The sequence below is a fragment of the Rhinatrema bivittatum genome, chromosome 2 (genome assembly GCF_901001135.1).
Source record: "Rhinatrema bivittatum chromosome 2, aRhiBiv1.1, whole genome shotgun sequence".
Taxonomy (NCBI): domain Eukaryota; kingdom Metazoa; phylum Chordata; class Amphibia; order Gymnophiona; family Rhinatrematidae; genus Rhinatrema; species Rhinatrema bivittatum.
In genome coordinates this window covers 30,385,461-30,401,089 of record NC_042616.1, presented here as the reverse complement: position 1 = coordinate 30,401,089, position 15,629 = coordinate 30,385,461, and the positions used below count along the sequence as shown (strand labels likewise).

Below are 15,629 nucleotides of genomic sequence, written 5' to 3'. Positions count from 1 at the left end.
AGTGATTTTGTCTCTAGAACCTCGGTATATAAAAAATGTTAAATAAATAAATGATGTTGGGACAGGGCTATGTGTTCTTGATGTCAGCTTTTACTCTGTTTCCACCTGCTGGTAGAGATGCATAACCCATTTGTGTGGATTGACCTGCCTGAATGTAGAAGAAAGGAAATTATCAGGTAAGTATTAATTTCTCCTTTCCTTTGCCCTGCAGAGAAGGAAACCAAACAGCTGTTTGAGATTTGGGGCACGATCCCTATGTGCCCATGGTTTGCAACACCCCTGAATACAGAATTCGTACATCACAATGGGAGATATGTCACTGCCCAGGACACCAAACTCTTCCTGCCCTGTTAGGATTTAGCACAGTGAGTCCTCCTGATGGAATAGAACCAGATGTTCCTGATGTTCTGGATAATGCTCTTCTTATAGCTTCCTTTTTATTTTAATGTGATTTATCCACACAATGACATTTCATACTCTTTGTCTTTGGTATTAGGGAATGGTTTCCAGTTTGATTTGAAAACCCTGGGGTCTATGGAGGAAACTGATTCTAGGGACAACAAATCTGGCATTTCCTGGGGAAGAGGGGTCCTGGTGCCCTCTTTTCCATGATAAAATGTTAGGAGAATAAATCCAGCTGAGATCTAATGCACCCTGAGCCCCTCCACGTGTCTCTGAGTGTTTCTGGTTTGTGTTTCAGGTGCGGGTGACGTTGGAGGATATTGCTGTCTCTTTCTCCCAGGAGGAGTGGGGGTATTTAGATGAAGGGCAGAAGGAGCTTTACAGGGAGGTGATGAAGGAGAATTATGAGACCCTCATCTCCCTAGGTAAAAATTGCATTATCTGCATGTTTAGCGGACTCGAGGGCTGATTTACTGAAGGTCGTTTGTGACGTTTCTCCTGACTCCAGCTCCAGCATTGCTCTGTGTCTGAGCTGGCACCTGAGATTGGTTGTTTGTCTCTCTCACATGAGACCGGCCCCTTGTGAATCAGTCTAGGAATTTATCTCAGATGTCTTACATGAGGCACCTGCTGGGGAGCATCCACAAAGTTTCTCAAGGGACTGCAGCAGGCCCAGGACTACTGATCCCACCTGCCCGGATACAGAACTGAATGGGCCAAATTTTAAAAGCGTTACTGGCAGTAAAAGATGAATACGTGGCCGCATGTGAGCGACATGAATTTCAAAAGCTGCTAATTACTTTCTCGTGCTATAAAAGGGGCGGGGCCAGCAGTGCAGTGTGTAAATCCGGCAGCCGCTGCTCGTGGCGCACTGTTAGCTGCGTCTGTTTCCTGCTGCTCCTGATGAGGTGTAAGTCTGCAGAAATCACTTTTTTAGGACTAACACAATAGGGTGAGGGGTCTTGCTCAACTGGGGGGAGAGCAGGATGAAGAACTGGAAGCGTCTGGATGACCCCGAGAGAGACTGGGCAAGCTGGTGGGCTAATGGGTAAAACTGGGAATGGCTTTAGCCTGAGCATGTTTTAAAATCCTCTTCCCTGCACGCGTTAAAGCCGACAAATTCTTAAGGAAGAAATGTGCTTTACATCTGCTCGAGTACACATGCTAGGCCTATTTTACATCATACCCACGTACTTGTGCACGAGATTTAAAACTCCAGCGTATCTTTGCTCACTGGCTCCCACGTGCACGTACAGTCGCTTACATTCTTGTTTTACAATTAGCTGAACATGAACAGCAGTAACAAGAGGCCTGAGCTTGCTTCATGAATGTCATTACCCCATGCACTGATACAATAGGGAGGTTTCAGCTTGTCTGCATACTTCTAGCTGTCTCAGGGCCATTTTTCCCTTCTCTCCTACCTACGGATCCATTCTCCTTCCTCTTCCTGACACTAACCCTACCCAATCTCATTCCCCACTTCTGTCCATTGAGAACATCAGTTGCCTGTCAGCCTCCCATATTCTTCATATCCTCGGCCATTCTGTCTTCTGCCTTGTCCATTGCTTTACAAAGTTTTCTTCCTCTCATTAAGCCATCACCTTTCACGCTAAGAGAATCTTCCTGTCTTTACTGTCATCACACCGGCCCTTCTCTGGATAACTTTTAGACATCTCTGCAGCCTTCGACACTATCAACCATTCCATACTACTCGACAGGCTAGCTGACATTGGCATCTCTGGGACCCTACTTCGCTGGTTTAATTCATATATAAGGGATAGACAATACAAGCTAAAAATTGAAAACCATGAATCTGAGCCAATTGACATCACAAGGGGCGTACCACAGGGCTCTTCCTTATCTTCCACACTGTTCAACATATACCTCCTCCCCCTCTGTCAGCTACTCTCAAATCTTGGCCTCCCACACTTCGTCTATGCCGACGATGTGCAAGTGCTCATCCCCATCACCGACTCCATCTCCAACGCCCTAAAAAGATGGGACTGTGCCCTCTCTTCCATCAATTGTCTACTCATCCAACTCAATCTAGCCCTTAATCCCAACAAGACTGAACTCATGATCATCTCACCGCAACCCATCAACCAAGCACCCATACCCTCCAACTCCCCCCCTTCTCTTCCAGTCCTTTCGCAATTTGTAAGAGACCTAGGTGTCACACTTGACCCACAATTCAACCTACAGAAATTTATCTCCTCAACCATCAAAGACTGTTACTTCAAATTACACACCCTCAAAAAACTCAAACCTATTCTGCACCACAATGACTTCAGAACAGCCCTACAAGCTCTCATTTTATCTAAAATAGACTATGCAAACGCTCTACTCTTAGGCCTCCCAAAGAACAGCCTTGCCCCCCTGCAGCTACTTCAAAATGCTGCGGCAAGAATTTTGACAGGCACCCACAGGAAAGAACACATTTCGCCTATACTCAAACAACTCCACTGGCTCCCCATGACAGCCAGAATTCAATTCAAAACCCTCACACTTATTCACAAAACCATCCACAATCCAGACATGCTCTGGTTCTCAGAACATTTACATATACGCTCCTCTTCCAGACCTACCAGAGCACCCTACACTGCAAACATTCTCCCAAACTCTACCATCTAACAACCACCAAACAACGTGCGATATCCCTAGCTGGACCCTCCCTATGAAATTCTATGCCCACCCACCTTCGCCTTGAAACCTGCACAAAGAAATTCAGACAGAACCTCAAGACCTGGTTGTTCGCCCGATCCTACTCATAAACACAATCCTTTTCATGAGCCCGACCCTACTCCTATTCCCCCAATCCTACTCATGAGCCCTCTATTCCCACCCCTAGGCTCCCTTCCCCTCCCTTCACCCTTACTAGATCCCCTACCAATTTCCTCTCTCCTTACTCTCTCCTCCAAGTACTCTCTGTACTTTATCAATTCTTGTACATTATCTATATTCGTATTAACTATAATTACCTTGTACGCTATTTATAATTGTATTTAACTATGTTTTATGTTAACATATTTGTACAGCCTACCCGTCTTCTCCCTCCCACCTTAATCCCACCCCCTCCTCCCCACTCCTTCCCTGCTCTCCCCCTCCCCAGTTTATCATATCAAGTTCATTGTAAAGCCCTGTTGGCTAATTATTGTTCTATGGAAACCGATGTGATGTTTTCTTAACGAATGTCGGTATACAAAAACCTTCAAATAAATAAATAAATAAACTCAGTCCTGTCCCTCCATGGTAACTCTCTTCCTTCCCCTCCAAGCTTATCCTACCCCCACTCTCCTCCCTCTTCTCTCCCTCTCAGGTTTTATCTATGGAGTATCCGCTCTGTTTTCAGCAAGCTGCTTATATTCCTGACCTCTTATCTCTCATTCTCTCCATCTCTCGCTTCTGTGTTTATCCCGCTGTTATTTTTATATTCTATTACAGTTTTCATCTCCAACACTTTCATGAGGTAATTCCAGGCATCCACCACATTTTCTATGAACAAAAAATATCTCCCCCCTTTGAACTTTATATCATGACCTTTGCTCTACAAATTATTTTCCATTCAAAAGACGTTTACTTCTTGAGCATTATTACCTTTCAGGTATGTAAGTGTCTCTATCATATTTCCCTCTTTCTCCTCTCCTCTAGGTTATACATATTTAGGAGCTCATCTCATAAGGCTTTTGGTGCAAACCCCATTGTTAGAAGTTTTTCATGGTCACCAGTGGTTGGTCAGAAATGTGCAGCTCTATCACTGTGCGACACTGCCAGAGCAGTGATTATAGGATCAGAAACCCAGATCCACTTGCATGGTCACTAATGCATGATTAATGTCTTCTTCTATCACCAGCAACTGATGAGGTCACACAGCACATAAAGGAGGAGAATCGAGAAGAACATCCTATGGAAGAAGGACTGATCCCAAGAGAATCAGGAAATGTCTTTGAAAATGTTTCACAGGGGACTGAGAGGAGAATCACGAGGATTAGTCAGCAGGAGTCAGAGAAGCAGAGAGACCCTGCAGGAGACTTACAGGATGGTGTCACTGTATGTGAGATGGAGGTCAAAGTCATCCCTGAGCACCAGAGACATGTGAGCACAGAGAACCCCTTCCAGAGCAATAACAGTGATCAAAATACTTCTGACCTTCACCAGAGGGAGGGGGAAGGGAAGAAATCCTTTCTGTGTGACTTCTGTGGTAAAAGCTTTGGTAAGGAATCGCATTTACTATTGCACCAGAAATCCCACCCCCTCCAAACACTATTTCTTTGTAACAAATGTGGCAAAACCTTCAGGCAGAAGAAAAATCTAAAAGTGCACCTAAACATACATAAACCAGAGCACCCCTTACCCTGCAGTAAAAGGAGGAAAAGTCTAATTAGTAAGTATAAACTAAAATTACAACACACAATCCACACCGGAGCACGACCATTCTCATGCAGTAAAGGTGGAAAATATTTTTTAAGAAACAAAAACTTCACCCATCGCCAGCAACTCCACACTCAAAACAAACCGTTTACCTGTATGGAGTGTGGGAAAACCTTTACTCAAAAGAGTATGCTAATGTTGCACCACCGCATCCATACAGGTGAAAGACCATTCTCCTGTAGTGAATGTAATAAAAGCTTCCCTGTGAAGCGTGCCTTCACCAGACACTTGAGAATTCATACAGGGGAGCAACCATTCTCATGTAGTGAATGTAATAAAAGATTCACTTGGAAAGGTGCCCTCACAAACCACATGAGAATTCATACAGGGCAGCGACCATTCTCATGTAGTGAATGTAATAAAAGATTCACTTTGAAGGGTGCCCTCATAAGTCACATGAGAATTCACACAGGGGAGCGACCATTCTCATGTACTGAATGTAATAAAAGATTCACTGTGAAGAGTGCCCTCACAAAACACATGAGAATTCACACAGGGGAGCGACCATTCTCATGTACTGTATGTAATAAAAGATTCACTGTGAAGAGTGCCCTCACAAGTCACATGAGAATTCACACAGGGGAGCGACCATTCTCATGTACTGAATGTAATAAAAGATTCACCGTGAAGAGTGCCCTCACAAAACACATGAGAATTCACACAGGGGAGCTTCCATTCTCATGTACTGAATGTAATAAAAGATTCACTGTGAAGAGTGCCTTCACCCTACACATGAGAATCCACACAGGTGAGGGACTATTCTCATGTAGTGAATGTAATAAAAGATTCACTTTGAAGGGTGCCCTCATAAGTCACATGAGAATTCACACAGGGGAGCGACCATTCTCATGTAGTGAATGTAATAAAAGATTCACTTTGAAGGGTGCCCTCATAAGTCACATGAGAATTCACACAGGGGAGCGACCATTCTCATGTACTGAATGTAATAAAAGATTCACTGTGAAGAGTGCCCTCACAAAACACATGAGAATTCACACAGGGGAGCGACCATTCTCATGTACTGTATGTAATAAAAGATTCACTGTGAAGAGTGCCCTCACAAGTCACATGAGAATTCACACAGGGGAGCGACCATTCTCATGTACTGAATGTAATAAAAGATTCACCGTGAAGAGTGCCCTCACAAAACACATGAGAATTCACACAGGGGAGCTTCCATTCTCATGTACTGAATGTAATAAAAGATTCACTGTGAAGAGTGCCTTCACCCTACACATGAGAATCCACACAGGTGAGGGACTATTCTCCTGTAGTGAATGTAATAAAAGCTTCCCTATGAAGAGTATCCTCAAAAATCACGTAAGAATCCACACAGGGGAGCGACCATTCACCTGTACTGAATGTGGAAAATGTTTCATTAACAAATCGCACCTCTCCGAACACCAGAAAGTCCACACTGGTGAAAGACCATTCTCATGTAGTGAATGTAATAAAAGATTCGCTAGGAAAGGTGCCCTCACAAAACACATGACAATTCACATAGGGGAGCAACCATTCTCATGTAGTGAATGTAATAAAAGATTCACTGTGAAGCGAGCCCTCACAATTCACATGAGAATCCACCCAAGGGAGGAACCATTCTCATGTAGTGAATGTAATAAAAGATTCACTGTGAAGGGTACCCTCACAAGTCACATGAGAAGCCACACCGGTGAGGGACTATTCCCATGTAGTGAATGTAATAAAAGCTTCCCTGTGAAGAGTGCCCTCACAAGTCACATGAGAATCCACACAGGGGAGCGACCATTCTCATGTACTGAATGTAATAAAAGATTCACTTTGAAGGGTGACCTCACAAAACACATGAGAGTTCACACAGGGGAGCGACCATTCTCATGTACTGAATGTGATAAAAGATTCACTATGAAGGGTGCCCTCACAAAACACATGAGAATCCACACAGGGGAGCGACCATTCTCATGTACTGAATGTAATAAAAGATTCATTGAGACGGGTGCCCTCACAAGTCACATGAGAATCCACACAGGTGAGCGACCATTCTCATGTACTGACTGTAATAAAAGATTCACTTTGAAGAGTGCCCTCATAGGTCACATGAGAATCCACACTGGGGAGCGACCATTCTCATGTACTGACTGTAATAAAAGATTCACTTTGAAGAGTGCCCTCACAGGTCACATGAGAATCCACACAGGGGAGCAACCATTCTCATGTACTGAATGTAATAAAAGATTCAGTGTGAAGAGTGCCCTCACAAAACACATGAGAATCCACAAGGGAGAGAAATGACTGCAGAAAAATACCAAACAGCCCATCCACTCTTCCCAGCAAGCTCTCACACTTATTTTCCCATACTTATCTGTTTCACCGATTGCCAAATTCAGGGCCCGTGTTGGTAACTGCTTGATTCCAATTTCCTGCCACCCCCTGCCATTGATGCAGAGAGTAATGTTGGAATTGCATCAGTACCATTGATGCAGAGAGTAATGGTGGATTTGCCTCAGTACCGTTAATTCAGAGAGTAATGTTGGAGTTGCAAACTATGTAATATATGTCCGGCGACGCTATCAGGCCTTCCCCCCTTCCCTCCCAGTTTATTAAGGAGCGAAGTGGGAGAGAATTCCCTATCCCCCTACCTACACTTCTTCCCTCTACCTGTCTCCTCTCCCCCCCCCACCCCTAAACCTAATCTACCTTTCCCTAAATTTTATTTTATTACTTCCTGCTCTTCCAGGGCACAGGAGAGACCATTGTCTTGTACTGAGTGTGAGAAAACCTTCATTAGTAACTATATACTAATCTCGCACCAGAAAATCCACACCGGAGAGAGACCATTGTCTTGTACTGAGTGTGAGAAAACCTTCATTAGTAAATATATACTAATCTCACACCAGAAAATCCACACCGGAGAGAGACCACTGTCTTGTACCGAGTGTGATAAAACCTTCATTAATAACTATATACTAATCTCCCACCAAAATATCCATACAGGAGAGAGATCATTCTCATGTACTGAATGTGGAAAATGTACATTAGGGAGTCTGAGCTCTCACGACACCAGAAAGTCCACACTGGAGTCCTGAGTGGAGGAAAACCTTCCTTGCTAAGTTTACATTAATCTTGCACAGGAAAGTTTAAACAGATGAGACCTTTTTCATATAATGAGTGTAATAAAACATTCTCACAGAAGACACATGAAAATCCACGCAGGGGAGACATGAGATCATCCTCAATAAATCCTGGCATACAAATGAGGTTCATTCTGATAAAGCTCTGCAGAAACAAACACATATGGAGACCCTGCCCCGAGAGAGACCATTCTCATGCAATAAATGTAGAAGATGCTTCATTAGGAACGCTCGCCTCTCACCATGCCTGAAAATGCACACAGGTGACACGTGATGACTTAACAAATGATGCAATCAAAGACCAAGAAACTGTGCCTGAAGGATACTGTTTGAATTATACTGAGTGCCACGGGTCTGATGCATCGAGACGCTCCCTGTGCATAGAACTCCCCATGGACTCCAGCAGGAAATTCCCTTTCACACAATGCGAGTGCTAAGAGGGCATTAGCAGTGAATTGGGGAGACTAATATCAGACTCAGTCAGGGCCACTTTCACCCAGCAGTCTCCTCCATCTCTCCTGCCCCATTAATCTTTTTTTTTTTTTTTGTTTAAGCAATTTTTTATTGGCAACCAAGAAGAACATATACAACAGGTATAACATTAAAAGTTAATAGGCACACTGATAAATCCAGTTTTCTACAGTACAGGAGAGCGATACATGTAGTACTGATTGTAACAAAGAGTCACCAAAGTTTTAATAAGATTGAGGAAAGAAATATCCCCACCCATCCCGTTATCCCAGCCCCCTCCCACCCACATGGTCATATTCGCTACTATCGTGAAGTAAGGAAGCCAGTGGTACCTCAGCAAGGATTTCAGCAGAGAAGGAGAGAACAAAAGTGATCAAAAGAGGACAAACGAGGGCATAAGAGGACAGGAGAGGTCAGACTACAGCGATGCTCGGTTAGGAGACACCGCTGGACAGACCTGTGACAGAGATCGGAAGGGACCACGTACCCCTGATGTAGGGAAGGTGTATCAATAACCCACATGTGTATACTTGATGCGTTACCTAAATGAGAGCACAGAAAAAGGCTCCATCAGGCAAGCAAGGATTTAAGGCGTGGGTGAAGAGCAAACCTCACCCTGGGTCTGTAACCAAGCACTATATGGTTCCCAAACTTTGTGAAAAGCTCCAATTCGATCCTGATGCACAGCTGTCAGCCGACCCAGGTGGTAGTATGAATGTATGCGTTTATGGACATGTGCCAAGGAGGGAGCGTGAGCCCTCTTCCAATGTAATGCGATCTCTGCCCGTGTTGCAATAAAGACTTGTAAAAGCAAATGCTGTGTGTGTTTGGGAGCGTCGTCGTCAGGGAGACCAAGCAAGGCATGACAGGGACGAATCCGAGGGGGAGCAGGGAAAAGCCGACTCACCCAGTCTATAACCTGCGACCAACAGTCCTTGACCCTCGGGCAATCCCACCAGATGTGATAATAAGTGCCCTTGTCACCACATCCCCTCCAACAAACATCAGGGATCGATGGTACAAATTTATGGAGGGCCTCAGGTGTTCTGTGCCACCGATATATCAGCTTATAGCAATTTTCCTGGAGACCAGCTGAGATTGAGCATTTAGCAGCGGCTAAGTATATTTTTTCCCAGTCTGCGTCTTCTAGTGGGACCTGAAGGTCCGCCTCCCATAGTGTTCTATGTCGTTGTAGCCCTAATCGGCGACCACTAATAAGGGCGTATATTTTATTATTATTATTATTATTATTATTATTAATAATTGTTTTTGTTATACCGAGTTTCATGACATGCATCACATCAACCCGGTTTACAATTAACAGAGTGTGTAAAGCATAACGTAACGTAAACAATGTTCTCAATAAACGTAAACAATGTTCTCAATAAGAACCTTGAACTTTAGATATAGTGGATCAGATAGAGGATGTGAGAAAGTTACAATAAAACAGGGAAATTAACTTGGAGCTGGAAGAGGGGAGAGATAGAACAGAGCAATATTTACATTTCAGCCTATTAATGTAATAGAGTAGCAGAGTGAGTAAGTAAAATATGTGAGTAACTGTGGCAGTACATCACTATGAAACGGTACATAAATAATCAAATGCATAAATATGACAATGGTATGATAAAGGACCGCAGGTATTGATGAGTGTCAATTTAAAGTTGGTTAATTCGTATTTAGGTCCAGTTATTGGATAATAGTTTGTGCTATTGAGTGGAGGTTTTATTCAAAGCTTGGAAATGCTTTTTTGAAAAGCCAAGTTTTTAGTCTTTTCCTAAATGTTAGAGAGCATGGCTCCTGTCTCAAATCTGGTGGGATAGAATTCCACAGAGTTGGACCTGCTGAGGAGAAGGCTCTGAGACTCAATGATTTATGTTGGTAGGTTTTGGCCTTTGGAATTTGGAGTGACTCTTTGTAGTATTCCCTGATGGGTCTGGCGGAAGTGTATTTTTTAAGCGGCATTTGTAGGTCGAGGTGCGTGTGTTGGTTAATAGTTTTGTATATGATGTTAATGGTTTTGTACATGATTCTGTAGTGGATCGGTAGCCAATGGAGGTTTTTGAGGATAGGTGAAATGTGGTCCATTTTCCTGGAGTTTGTAAGGACTCTGGCTGCAGAGTTCTGAACCATTTGTAGAGGTTTGGTGTAAGAAGCTGGGAGGCCTAGTAGTAATGAGTTGCAATAATCTAATTTGGAAAAGATTATTGCTTGCAGTATTGTTCTAAAGTCCTGGGCATGGAAAAGTGGTTTAATTCTTTTCAGAATATGTAATTTGTAGAAGCAGTCCCTGGTGGTTTGGTTAATGAATTGTTTGAGGTTGAGTCGATTGTCCAGTATGGCTCCTAAATCTCTTACGTGGGCTGTTTGAAGGAGTGTGGGTGGTTTTGGGAGTGTGTTATTGTTTTCCGGTGATATGATCAGGAATTCTGTTTTAGAAGCATTAAGTACAAGGTTTAGACTGTTGAGGAGAAGTTTAATTTCTAATAAGCAACTGTCCCAGAATTCCATTGTTTTTGATATTGATTCTTCTATGGGGATCACGATCTGTACGTCGTCTGCGAATAGGAAGTGTTTCAATATATCCAATATCCAAAATATATCCAAAATATCCAATTATATTTTGGATATAATTCCTCGAATGGAAGAGGCATTCTTGCAGTACGTTTCAAATAGGGTGTTCCTCGTTCACAGTGTACCCTCCCGCAGCCCCTTACAGACAAAATGGGAGACTTTAGCATACAAAAGGAAGTCCATGCTGTCTAGGGCATATTTATCACATAACTGGTCCTTGGTCAGCAGGGCCTCCTGTTGGAACACATGTCCCACCCTGAATATTCCAGCTTTCTCCCATAGATATTGTGACCTGGTACGTTCATGACCCCCAACAGTAAGGTGTGTGAAAATATGCGTCATCAAAGAATAGGGTTCAGTGCCCACCATAGTGGTATGCCACCGCCGCCACACCCTCAGCGTTGTGCATAGTGCGAACGGGATAGTCAAGGTCTTAGACCACCGTGCTGGAGGTTGCCAAGGGAGCGCATCTATGGGAAAGGAACCGATCTGGGCCTGCTCCAGTCGTACCCACTGGGGTCTATCGTGGGTGCTATGTATTGCTACTAGTGCATGCAATTGCGCTGCGCAGTAATACCATTCCAGATTGGGAAGGTGAAGACCCCCCCCCCTAGCCTTGGGTTGATACAATGTGGCCCTCGCAATCCTTGGCGGACGTCTACGCCAGATAAAACTGCATAAAAGCTGTTGCCATTGCTTGAGCTGCTGGGAGGGAATAAAAATCGGTATAGTGGTGAAGAAGTATAAAAAACGTGGGAGTATATTCATTTTAACAATAGCCAGCCTTCCCAACCAGGAATGAGCATTGTCCATCCACTGGTCTAAATTACCGCCAATGTTCTTGGTAAGCGGGCGGTAGTTCAAGTCATAAAGCTGTTTATTATGCGATCCTATTCGAACCCTCAAATACTTAAGAGAGGAAGGGGCCCATTTAAAGGGAAAACGTTGTTGTAGCTCGGTGGCTAACTGAGGAGGCAGTGTCAAATTAAGTATCTCTGATTTGTCGAAATTGATTTTCATCCCCGATACCGCTGTAAACGTATCTAATTCCCCTAGAAGCCCTTCCAGTGACCGGTCTGGGTCGGTGAGGGTAAACATAATGTCATCAGCGAAAAGAGAAATCTTAAAATGGTCATTCCTCACCTGCACCCCGTGAATTGCTGCAGCCCCCCTAATCCTTATTGCAAAGGGTTCTAGAAATAATGCGAAAAGCAAAGGAGAAAGTGGGCAGCCTTGCCTGGTCCCTCTCTTGATTGGAAAAGGGTTTCCATAGCTACCATTAACTTTCACCCTGGCTGCCGGGTTCTCGTAAAGTTTACATAGCAGAGAAATAAAGGGCGACCCAAATCCCATCGCCCGCAGCGACTGGAATAAGAACTCCCAATGGACAAGATCGAAAGCTTTTTCAGCGTCCAATGCTAAAAGCACTGAGGGCAAGTTATGCCTGTGAACCATGTCTACTATGTCAACTATCCTGCGGACATTATCGGCCGCTAAGCGCCCCGGGACGAAGCCCACCTGATCATTATGTACTAAACCAGGAAGAACCCCATTTAAGCGTGCTGCCAGTACCCTGGCCAGGATCTTAAGATCGAGGTTAATTAAAGATATCGGGAGATCACGTGACGCCTTGAGGGAAGGCGGATGTAGCTTTTCCTCAGGAGCTCCTCGGGAAAGTTTCCGACCCCATCTACCTTGATAATTGGACTCAGATCACCTCCCGTTGCTGCGCCTGTATAAAGTTTGTTGCCAGGACCCAGCGGAGGGGAAAATGTCGACGAGATTCGTGAAGAAAGACAAAGAAAATACGAAAGAACGCCAGCGGCCTCCTGATAGCAATATGGAGGTGGAGGGCGGGGCGCTGGAATCCCAGGTGCCGGCTAACTGGGCCGAGGTGCAGGCAGCGGTAGTTGCCGCATTGCAACCCGAATTTCAAAAGTTATCTACCCAAATAGAAGACCTTACCTCCTCTATGGCGGGCTATGAGAGGCGTTTTGACGAAGCGGAGCAGCGGATATCAGACGCGGAAGATGGCCTCCGTACCACGCGGTCCGATGTGGAGAAGATGAAGGCGGAGCTAGCCCTCCTTACCGAGAGACTGGAGGACCTTGAAAATAGGTCCCGCCGGTCGAATTTGAGGTTCGTGGGTCTCCCAGAATCGGTGGCAGACCAGGAGTTGCCCAGCTTTCTGGAACGCTGGCTCACCCAGGAGCTCTCCCTCAGCCAGACGGGAGGCCCGCTTCGCATGGAGAGAGTGCACCGGCTCGGTAAGAAAAAGGCGCCAACGGACAAACCCCGCGTTGTCATCGCGAAAATTTTAAATTATGTACATAAGATGGACATCCTTCAAGCATTGCGGAAAGGGACTTGCCTGCGCTTCGAGGGCCAGAAAATCTTGGTCTTCCAGGATTTCTCGGTCGCCTTGTCAGCCCGGCGCCGAGAACTAGCACCCCTTTGTACCCAGCTGCATAACCTGGGCCAAAGGGCGGTCATCGTCTATCCGGCGAAGGTGAGAGTGGCGGCACCGGCGGGGCCTTGCTGGTTCACAGATGTGGGGGAGCTGCGTACCTACATCGCCAAACTTCAGCGAGAGCCCGGTGGCTCCCCTGCCCCCTCTTGAGTATCTTTGAGGTGAGGTTCTACCCCAATATTTTTGACTTATAACTGCCTAGGGGTTCTCCTGCACTGCGACCGTGTTACCGGAGCAGCAAGTTACTTTTCGGTTATGGTTTCTGGGTAGTTTTTTCATGGTGGGGCCACCAGACACAGGTTTACCAGTGATAACATTGGGGAAAAAAAAAGAAAAAACACAACAGCGTTGTCATCTGGGACTACACTGGACGGCCATTTTTTTTGCTCCGTTCCGATTGCCTCGTGGCTGATCATCATTGCACGTTCGGAGGACCCAGGCCTCTACTGAGTTACTGTTGGTTCATGTGATTTATTTTTTTTTTTGAGTAGAGGTTTGCTACATGTGTGACTCGACGAATCCATACTTCACGCAGGAGACCCGATTGGTTCATCGCCCTGTTTATTCCCTTATTTCGTAAGGAGCGCGGCTCGGCTATTTCTTTACCCTCTCTCTGGCTGCGGGACATTTGTATGGTACTGTGAGAGAGCAGCCGCGTACATCGGCAAGGACTGTATGCCCGATGACAGACCACACAGGCGTGCACAGAACCAACCAAAAAGAAAAAAAACAAAAAACAAATAAAGGATATAAGTACACCACAAATCCTAACCATCTCATAACAAGATAGCATACAAACTGTTTGTGTGTGGACACATGTTGTTGGGTGCTTGAATATATACTGTCTATGTTTGTTTACTCGCCTGTGTGGGGGGGAGAAGGCCTCTTTTGGAGCTTCCAAATTATTATATGGTCCCAGTTAACGCAATTTCATCCCCTCCAAGGGTTTGTTCCTGTTTGTTGACCTTTGAGATAGAGATTGCACAGTTGACCTGTTTGTTACCACCATTTTTGCTTGCACTCACCGAGCTTAAATATTGGGGGATTACTTACTAGAGGTCAAGGGCACTTAGAAGGTGGTCTATGGCGATCGAGCACTAGCAGTAGATGGGGGAGGGCTTTGGGAGTTTCTAGTGTTCAACGTGATCCCATGGGTGGGGGTTTTTGTGAGAATGGACCGGGTGGGGGGGATGGGGGTCTTGGGAGGGAGGAGGGGGGCGGTGGGGCGGGACGGGTAGGAGATGGGGGGGTTAGTGTTATTGGAGATTTGAGGGTGCCGAGGTCTTGGGAGCAAGGAGTTCTAATTTTTGTATTCACGGGTGGGTGGTTCTCATTTGAGGTGGAGGTGGAGCCGGTCCTGCTGGGACGGCCGGTTTCATGTACACAACTAGAGTATACTTTCTTTCTCCGCTTTTTTCTTCCGGAGAATGGCTAATACGGGGCCTAAAATAATTTCATGGAATGTGTGTGGGATTAACTCCCCAGTTAAAAGGTATAAGATCTTACAAGCCCTGAGACGTAAATCTGCAGATCTCGTCATGCTTCAAGAAACTCATTTAACTGATGGCGAACATGCCAAGTTGCGGCAGGGCTGGGTGGGCGAAGTGCATTTTGCATCGACGACCTCCAGGTCTGGGGGCGTGGCGATCCTGGTGCGAAAGAATATCCCCTTTCACGTATCCAATGTACTGAAGGACCCCAATGGGAGATATCTAATTTTGGAGGCTGAGTTTTATCATACCCCCCTGGTGTTCTGCTGTGTGTATGCGCCTAATTCTCAACAAGCTCCCTTTTATCAAACCTTACGACGGGTGCTTCTTCCATATGTGGATAAACATCTGGTGGTGGGTGGGGATTTTAACGCCTTGAAAGACCCAGCCTGGGATAGGATCTCGCCCCTGCCTCATAGTGGGCCCCCGAGTAAGGATCTGCGGGCGTTAGAAACTACTTTGCATCTAGTGGATGCGTGGAGGACACTCCATCCATTTGATAAAGAATTCTCCCATGTTGCGCGGGCGCACGTGTCCCAATCACGCATTGATTATTTTTTTGTGAGTGCCTCTTGCTTTTCTCAGATTATATCAGCTGAGATTGGGGAAAGTGTTCTAAACATCAAAATCACAGAACATATGGAAAGACATGGTTTAATGGAACAAAGTCAGCATGGCTTTACC

General features: G+C 45.2%; 2 protein-coding genes across 3 annotated transcripts in view; both read left to right on the top strand.

Moving 5' to 3' along the window:
* Positions 1–15,629, top strand: part of LOC115083733 (oocyte zinc finger protein XlCOF6-like) — a 177,930-nt gene that overhangs the window by 27,421 nt on the left and 134,880 nt on the right. The gene's annotated exons all lie outside the window — the stretch shown is intronic.
* LOC115085984 (oocyte zinc finger protein XlCOF6-like) lies at positions 774–7,576 on the top strand. The gene is made up of 3 exons (XM_029592567.1): positions 774–827; positions 4,253–6,660; positions 7,547–7,576. The coding sequence occupies exons 1-3, from the start codon at positions 794–796 to the stop codon at positions 7,574–7,576; spliced, it is 2,472 nt and encodes an 823-aa protein (XP_029448427.1). The 5' UTR covers positions 774–793.

Bases quoted from the DNA above. Each gene is read 5' to 3' on its own strand.
- LOC115085984 (XM_029592567.1), top strand. From the start codon at position 794: ATGAAGGAGAATTATGAGACCCTCATCTCCCTAG. The intron at 828-4,252 runs GTAAAAATTGCA...TTCTATCACCAG, and splicing joins TGAGACCCTCATCTCCCTAG to CAACTGATGAGGTCACACAG. The intron at 6,661-7,546 runs GTTCACACAGGG...CTGCTCTTCCAG, and splicing joins ACCTCACAAAACACATGAGA to GGCACAGGAGAGACCATTGT.